The 9,182-nt window shown below is 33.8% G+C and overlaps 1 protein-coding gene across 2 annotated transcripts in view; it reads right to left on the reverse strand.

Moving 5' to 3' along the window:
• Positions 1-6,302, reverse strand: part of LOC130664047 (protein stum) — a 9,937-nt gene extending 3,635 nt beyond the window's left edge. Inside the window, exons 1-8 of one of the 2 annotated variants that reach the window (XM_057463706.1) lie at positions 6,230-6,302; positions 6,026-6,104; positions 4,718-5,179; positions 3,119-4,550; positions 980-1,321; positions 624-825; positions 361-487; positions 54-248 (exon numbers count right to left, since the gene is read on the reverse strand). In XM_057463706.1, the coding sequence (XP_057319689.1) occupies positions 54-248; positions 361-487; positions 624-825; positions 980-1,321; positions 3,119-4,550; positions 4,718-5,156 (2,737 nt within the window). In that variant the 5' untranslated portion in view covers positions 5,157-5,179; positions 6,026-6,104; positions 6,230-6,302. Of the gene's footprint in view, positions 1-53; positions 249-360; positions 488-623; positions 826-979; positions 1,322-3,118; positions 4,551-4,717; positions 5,180-6,025; positions 6,203-6,229 lie in introns of those variants that run through there. The other variant, XM_057463705.1, reaches the window with a different exon arrangement.
• Between the last annotated feature and the right edge of the window lie 2,880 nt (positions 6,303-9,182).

Below are 9,182 nucleotides of genomic sequence, written 5' to 3' on the forward strand. Positions count from 1 at the left end.
TACCAGCAGTTCAGTAAAAAGTCATTAATGCAATCAATCATCAATACACTTACTCGCTAAACGTATCATCGTGACACCCCACCAGATACTCCAACCCCATCCGACCAGACAAAAGAGTACAGTAAAAGCTTGGCTGACTCCAACAATAATATCGACAATAAATGCGCCTAGTCGTGATTTAGCACTAGCTGTCGCAGCAAACCGAGGCTGACCGACGCATAAATTAAACAACCCACTCCACAGAGTACCTATTGCACAATAAATACAGTAATGAAGTTGAGTAATTGATAATTACAAGGTAATTATCATTAATAGACTTGTCTGAGTGATTAGACAGGCAGATAGACAGTCGATAGTCACCTGTACCGGGAAGGAGGACATTCCAAACGAGGCAGAACCAGGCCAGTGGGACGGGAAGACAGGGAATGGCAGCCCGCATCACGGAGTTGTGCTCAATCAGAACATCCGGGATCTTGGATTTCTGCTCCTAATGGATTATTGATAGCAGTAATAATGATTAATCGGTTATTACCTCATTCTATGGTCTTCACTTAATACAATATTCAAGTAAATTACGTCCGCTAGATTGATAATTATTATTGAGTTTAATTTAGGTAAATTACCTCCGAGAGTGGCGGTGGTGCGACGCTCGTTAAACTGTGTTTGGCACGTACGTTCCTGGTGGTCTCTTTGGGTTTGCAGGAACAGCAACTGGGCCATCGGCACCAGCTTAAACTTGGCTTACATAAGAAACAGCAACTTTTTTCAGGACGACAGCAGCTTGTCGTTTCTGCTGGTGCTACCCGTGAACGTCCTCGCAGATTTCTATCAAATAAATAATTACTATCATTAAATCAGTCATCAATAATTAACAAGAACCAAGACTTTTTTTCCTGCTGATTTCTAATGCTAAATATTTCATTTTAATTGAGGGTAAATAACTAGGACTATAATTTATTATTAATAGTAAAGTAAAAACCTGCAGCAGGCTGGCTTCAAACGGGACCAAGCACTTGGTTTTTTTGTGGCACCCGTAGCTCCTTGTTCATGTTGTTGTTGTTGTTGTTGTTGTTGTTGTTGTTGTTGTTGTTGTTGTTTACGATTAGTTTTACTCAACTTGGTATCTTTTTTTTTATTCTTCCGAAAATTAAAACACTTGATATTTCTTCCTTTAGCTTTTGTGTTGCTCCAGCGATCCTGCAGCCGTTTCACCACCGAATTTCTCCATTTGACAAACCTCTGACGTTTGGTGACTATTTGTGGCTGGCTGTTGTCGGTTGATTGAATTACATCGACTGTCGGCTCGGTTACCTCGACGATTCTGTCAACAGCAATGAACAATGGTACATCTAATGAAAAGGTCAAGGGCGAAAGAACTTGATCAACTTGTTTTAAGCCCTTGTCCCGCATTTTTTCAATCATTCTCAAAACCGTTGTATTATTTATCCATTTATTTATTTATTTACTTGAACCTCAAGACTTTACTGGCTTTTTATTACCAATAATAATTTTAAAAATTTAACTACAAGTAATCTAAAGAACTTGGTAACAGCGCGGCTTAGCACGTTAAGCGATCAGTCGCATTGGACGTCGGTTACTCGAAGATTGCGGCGCACCCCAAGTCCGCGGTTGGTCAGTCTTAAGAAGGGGACGTAGGGAGACCCGGTCACGCAAAGATTTGACTTAGAATCGATATCCTACCCTGACTTTTCTTCAGCTTGACGTTCTCGTGTCTCGAACGTGTGTTTACTTCACCTACTACTCTACTGCCGACAATAAGCTATAGCTCACGAGCGTCTTAAACTTCCTCATCAACGATTGCCGCCACCCCTACCCATCCCTAGACCCATTTAAACTCCCTCGTGACACATATTTCGCTATTTTAATTTGCAAATATTCAAAAGCAAAAAAAAAAACAACTCAAATGTCCACTTAATAAATGAGTCAACGTATAAGTAAATTTAGTTTAAGTTGGGCTTAAATTAAATCTAGTCCTCTTTCTCTTTCTTCAGGACTTTCTTATTTCTCTTCTCTGTAATATGTACACACATTTATTTTCTTTCTCTGTCTTTAATTTCATTTTATTCAAAGGACCTTGGCCGCACGCGACGTCACGAGGTTCATTTTCACCCTGAGCGATAACACATGGGTGAAGGAAAATAAAAATTACCAATTGGTCAATTGTGTGTTTTACCTCACCCTGCCCTTGTAAGAATAAACTTTTGTACTTTTGATCGATTGTTTTTTGCCCAACGCCCACACTAATTCCCATATCTACTCTCTATAGTTATTTTAATAACGAGTAAATGCCTGGACGTGCGGTCGCCGTAAAATGACTCACTCGCGATCCTGGACAATTATTTTATCACTCTAAATATCAGCAAATTTATTTCTTCTTATCTTTAATGAGAAAAATAATGAAAGAAAACCGAAAAAAAATTGAAAAAAATTCCTGTGTTTTCTTATGTCCGAGCGTCCATGCAAATCGGCCAGGATCGATAAGTCCGTCTCTGGAACAAGCAAACGAGCTGTACTCGCACGCTCGAGGTCAAGAAACTCGACGTTCTGCTGGACAATTTTATCGTCTTCATTTTTATCATAAAGACGTACGAGGAATAAAACTTTTCTTCCCTTTCTTCATTAAAATACTGATAATTTTTTCCATTGCAAGACTTAATTTTTTAAAGTTTAAAAAATAATTTACTTTAAATAAATAATTGCAAGTTAGCAAAATTAACTATTGACTAAAACCATTAATTTAAATAAACATTACAGTTAATTTAATTGTAAACATTAAATTATTTGTGTAAAGAAAAAATAAAAGGTATAAAAAATTACAGGTTTTAAGTAAATTATTTTCTTTTAACGTTTGAATTAAAATAACTCATTTTGATAAGTTTCTAAAAATAATAATATTACTTTACAAAGTACTCTTTAGTTAAGTTTAAAGATATTTCTAATCCGGGTAACAGAAATTTCACCACGCATCGTTACAGTCACGAACACCCAAAGCTACAAAAAGTATAAAATTCTTTCCGGATTATTAATTAAAAGAGAAAACAAAATAAAAACCTTTAATGAAAAAGAAATTGTCTAAAAAAAAACATAAAGTACTTACGCTGGCTCGCCATTTCGTTGGTTTTCAATATTCATCACATTTCCACTGAGTGTTTCTATTTCCTGTGACCGTTTAACCACATGGGTACCGCGTTTTTCTCTCGCCGATGACACACCACGTACGGTATTGAGACTAACTCCGGTGTCAGTAGAGCGGATACTCTCGACAGAACAAGTCGATAAGCCATTAGATGACTTAAGAGAAGTTTCACTTCCGTGGTTTCGTAACTTATCTTGGGTCTGATCAGTCCTTTCATTCAAAAGCTTTTGATCTCGGCGCTTATCGTCCTCAGGATTAAGTGAACCAGCAGCAGCAGTTTGAATTATTCTATCAGTTTCATCAGTTTTTAATTTTTTATCACTAGTATCTTCTTTAGTCTGTACTTTAACTTGATCAGTTGCCTTTGTCTCGACAATCTTTTCATCTTTAATTATCTTCGGCTCCTTATTATCCTCCGGTTTTATATTTTCAACTAATGCTTCAACATTCATTGGCTCAACGACTGCTTCGACGGATTGAAGACCGTCCGAAATTTTATCATCCGCTACCAAAGTTTTACTTTTCGCAGGTTCAACTTTAGCTTCTACTTTAGATTCAGCTTTAGTCTCGGCTTTAGCTTCAGTTTTACTCTCTATTTTAGCATCAGATTTAATCTGTTCCGGTACAAAACTTTGTGAACTTTTTTTATTATTATCATCTTTAGTATTCGTAACGACAGCAGTTGTCTCACCAGTACTTTCATGAGGAATAATATTTGTTGTGTCAATTTTAAGCGGCTGTACTGCAGTTGTGGTCGTTGCACTAACGACACTTTTAGTTCCTTCACCTTTTGTCGGATGTTTAAGAAGATCCACTAATCCAGGATCGGTTTCTTTTTGTTCTACAGGTTTTACTGCCGGTATTTCTTCGCTCGCAATCACAACAGAATCGTCGGTCGTTCCAGGTGCAGACGAAGATTCAGAAGATACAGCCGGTGAATTTATTTCTTTTTTCTCTTGCTTATCATTTTTATCGGAAATCTGAATAAATCTTCCACCTCCGGCATTATTCCCACCTCCGACGCTTCCATTAGGAGCGAAAGCTGCATAACGTACAGGTATTTTTGTTGGCGATCGATTTATTTTCTTATCCGCTGTTTTAGTTGCAGCTGAATTTTTAGCACCAGTAGAAACACCAGAAGTTTTAGTCGTTGTTGTTGTTGTTGTTTTTGTTGTTGAAGACTTTGCCGCACGTATTGTCTCCCCTGTCGGACGTTTCACTGGGGCCTTGAGTGAGCTAGAACGTGGTATCCTGGTGACATAACGACCGGACCGGCGTTCCCATTTATCACGATCTTTGTTCTTTTGAGTCTTAGCACGATGTGAAGTTAAACCACCTCGTGGTTGGGGTATCAGACTTTGTTTCCGAGGACTATTACCTTGTGACAATGATTCTGAAATAAGTAAATAATTAACACGTTAAATACAACAATAAATAAGTACTCAAAGCTAATTTATTATCAGCAACACATAGATGACAGTTCCAAAGAAAAATATATATTTTAAAAGGAAACAGTTTAATTTAAAATTCAAATTACAGTAGGGAAATAAATAAACTCACTGGGTTGAATAAATCGTCGTTGAGCAGGTACTGGAGGACTCTGTGGTCTTGATTGTGCATGAGGAGGTGGTCCTTTAAAACCTCTAGGCCTAAAGGGGGAGGATCTACCACCAGGTACAACTCTCGTTGGAGACAATGGACTTCTGATAATTCTCTGTTCGTGCGTCGGCGATCCACCGACAGATCGCGATGTCGGTTCGATTGCATCAGCAAGAATAACAAAACTCGATCTGCGGTGCGCTCGTGTCATCGATGATGACGCACCGGATATTTTATACGGTTCCGGTGCACGCGGAGGCTCGGGAATATCCAAATAATATTGATGATGAGCATTGGCACTGGGATCCAAAAGACGAAATCCTACATGATCATCATCTATAACTCTTTGTCTGCGATATCTTCTCGTATCCTCTTCAAAACCATCAAATCTTCGTCGCATCTTATTTTACACCAGCACTTCATCTGCAATCATAAATAGTTAACCATCAGCTATTAATCTGCACAACAAACTGCAAAAAAATTGGGAGTGATTGCGGATTTTAATTCAATCCGAATTCGGAGTTTTGGAGTTTTAGAAAAAATCACTCCGCATACGAAGTAAATATGGAGTTTTTTTTTCAGCGAAGTGATTTCAGAGTGATTTGGATTTCATTTGAATTTGCATTCACTCCGATTCGGAATTTTAACATTAAATTAAACTCCCCTTGGAAATTAATTTCACTACGAGGGGACTAAATAAATAAACAGTCATCTGCTCCGTATTTACTCCGGTAATTTTTCACAGTGCAATACACTGCACCCTTATTCTCTCTTTCTCTCTCTATCTCTGTCTCAGACGTCTTGCGACCCTGCCAAAAAAATTTATTACCCATGTTTATGTACACTTCTAATCATTCTTACTTGTCTAGATTTAAATTATTGATACATATATCAAAATATGACCCCGTAATATTTTCAAATTATAAAATTTTTTTACCTCCTGATCTATTAATACCAACAATTATTATTATTATCAGACCTAAAAGTCTAAAAAAAACTATATACACATAAATATAATAAATAGTAAAGTCACGGTCGACAGTCAAAGAGAAATCTCGTTAGCTGCATGTTTTTTATTTTATTATTTAAAATTTCTCCAAGTAATCGATTTACACAAGGACTTGAGCTTGTAATTATTGGTAATTATTATTTAAATTATCATTATTACCCGAATTAAAATAATTTTTACTTCTACAAGCTTCTAATATTTAAATAACAATAAAAGTACAAAAGTCTTAGTATTTTATTTGAATAAATTTATTAGCTCACCTGACAGTTGTTATTGGACGCGACACCGTCTCGAGCAAGACTCGGTGGACTTCCACACACGCGGAGTCATTCGAGGGAACTGTGTAGAGAAATAAAGGAGCTGGTGAGAGCGCGACTCGGCCGTTCTGACTGACCGACCAGCCAGCCAGCCAGTCGGCGAGAACACTGGAGTTAAACAATAATGTATGTGGTATTAAGTTTTACCTGTGCAGTAGATATATGACAGGTACCAGCTACCAGCTACCAGACACTCCACGCCGGGGAAAGAATCACTGTCATGTAGGATTATACTACTGGGCAGTGAATAGCAACCCCCTTTTTAAAATAGAGAGTACGCGTGCTACATTACCGCCAAAAATATCCACGACACGTGTGGTCTTGATGATTGTCCTACATCCACTATCAACTTGTTTAGATACTTAATGATACATACATATCATTAAATATATCCGCTATGCGCATTAAATTATCTACATAAATAAATAATTTACAAGATTTATTAAATATTATATATAAGTGATGGTCGCTATCAAGATGTCATTAAATTTCTCTTTACTTACTTTGTACTTATTTCGTCATTTTCATTTTACATAATAAAGTGCGTAGACGTTTCCTGGCATGATGAGCCCATTTCTCAAGTTCGGGCTCCGTTTAACAACAAGAACATTTTATTTAAAACTTTTGTTGGGTTCTAAGTTATGACTTGAGTAGCAACTAGGTCATATTTTATTTAACTATTAAGGGCATTCTCAGACAAGTCCCCCACTTTTTAAAAATATGCAATGACTTTCAACTGTGATGACCGTATTAAAATTTTATTAATTAATTAAAAAAAAATTAAAACATTAATTGAAAAAAGGACAATGTAGTCGTAATTTCGTTGAGATATAGAATTTTAAAAAAATTAACTACAATTGATATCAATTAGGAAATTTGTTGAATAAATTTTGGCCAACAAAATTTAAAAATTCGAATTGGAAAATTGACATGACGATTTTACTGAAATTTATTTAATGAATTTTGATCGACTCCTAATTGGTACCAAGTGTAAATAAGTTTTTTTTAAATCTATATATCGGCGGAATTACGACTACGTTGTCTTTTTTTCAATTAATGATTTAATTTTTTTTTAATTAATTGATTAAAATTTGATACTCTGATGACAGTTGAAAGTCATTGAAAATTTCTAAAAAGTGGGGGGCACTGTCTGAGAATGGCCTTAAACCTGTGATAAATTGATGTATTTTTTTTAGTTGGTGAATTAAAACTGACGTTAGAAGACAATTCAAAATTTTTGAATTTTTAAACTTCCCGCTGATGATTTTTTTTTGACAGAGTACGTGTCAGATGAGTGTGATGTAGCAGACATGAGAAATGTTATAAATTTTAAATAAATAAATGAATTTAAATTTGAAAAAATGCGCGCACTGATTTTTCATTTATCTAAATACGCATTTTTAAATGAGTGTGAATGTAGCAGACAAATTTAGAATTATTAATAAATAGAGTAAATAATTAATAAAATTAAATTTACAAAATGCGCATTTAAAAAATTTCAAATTAATAAGTGCGTTTTTTATAAGTACTTTTTTGTAATTATTTACTCTATTTGTTTATAATTTCAAATTTGTCTGATGTCTGCTACATTCATACTCATATTTTAAAATTTTTTTTGTTTATTATAAAATTCAAAGAAGTCCCACTTGTCATTTACATTCACACTCATGTGTGAAAGATGTCTAATAATGGTCGAGATTTTTTTCTAATGTTTTTCAACAGAGCACGTGCGCGTCAGATGTCTAATAAGGGTCTACGTTTGTCTAGGAAGTGTCTAATAGTGGTTCAAATTTTTTTTTATTTTTCTCAACAGAGCTAGTGTGTGTCAGTTACCTGATAATAGTCTAGGTTTGTCTAATTGTGAACGCGATCCTGACCAAAACTACGTCAGTTAGATGTTTGTTAAAAAACTTTTAAAAATCTATTCGTGCAATTTCGAAAAATTTTATTTTACTTAAAAAATAACTTGTTTATGAATATCACAAAACTATCTGATGTCTGCCACTTTCATTATCGTAAAATATGCACATAAAAATTCAAAAATTATAGGACGTCTGCTAACTTCATTTGAATTTTTTTTTTTTTTTTTTTTTTTTTTTTTTTTTTTTTTTTCAAAACAACAATTAAAAAAAAACTAAACTAAAAAAATGCACATGTAGAAAATTTAAAAAACTATGGGTGCAATTTTTTGAATATTTTTTTTTTTGTCATTTTTAAAAATTAAAAAATTATTACGAGTGTGAATGTAGCAGACATCAGACAAATTTAAAATTATAAATAATTAAAAAAATAATAATTATAAATAATGCACTTATTAATTTCAAAAGTTTTCAAATGTGCATTTTTTAAAATTTACTTTAATTAATTATTTACTTTATTTATTAATAATTTTGAATTTGTCTGATGTCTGCTACATTCCCACTCATTTTAAAAATTTGAAAATTGTTAGACCTCTGCTAACTTTATTTAAATTTTTTTCTACAAATCAATTTTTAAAAAAACTTAACTAAAAAAATGCACATGTAGAGAATTAAAAAAATTATGGGAGCAATTTTTTGAATATTTTTTTGTCGTTTTTAAAAATTAAAAAATTATTAGACCGCGGCTAAGTTCAGTACCGTGACGAATAAAAAAATTTAAAAAATCACCACTTGGAATGATTGGTTTCAATGTGCAAAATAATGCCCCAGCTTTTATATTGACTTGCAATTACTTGAACATTAGCTTGATTGAAGTTAAAATAGGGCTGGGCTGTATAACTATCAATGTGTCTTGAGTCTCTTTTAAATAACCGCGATAAAATCTGGGCTTTTCTCATGATAATTAATATTCTTAGGTAAGTATCAAACAATAATTATTTTATATGAGTTAAGTGAAAGGATTATTTTCTATTATTATATTTCATTACAAAAGAAATATATAAATATTTAATTTTAAAAGTGTATTACGGAACTCCCGTTTTAAAATTTATTTCAAATAAAATATAATCCTTGAATTATTTATTTGTAATTTTAAAAACTATACGCTTATACTTGTAATAAATAAAATATTGTAACAAGTAATTAGAGCATGCTCAAATATATTTATTCCATTAACTTCC

The sequence above is a fragment of the Microplitis mediator genome, chromosome 2, assembly GCF_029852145.1.
Source record: "Microplitis mediator isolate UGA2020A chromosome 2, iyMicMedi2.1, whole genome shotgun sequence".
Taxonomy (NCBI): domain Eukaryota; kingdom Metazoa; phylum Arthropoda; class Insecta; order Hymenoptera; family Braconidae; genus Microplitis; species Microplitis mediator.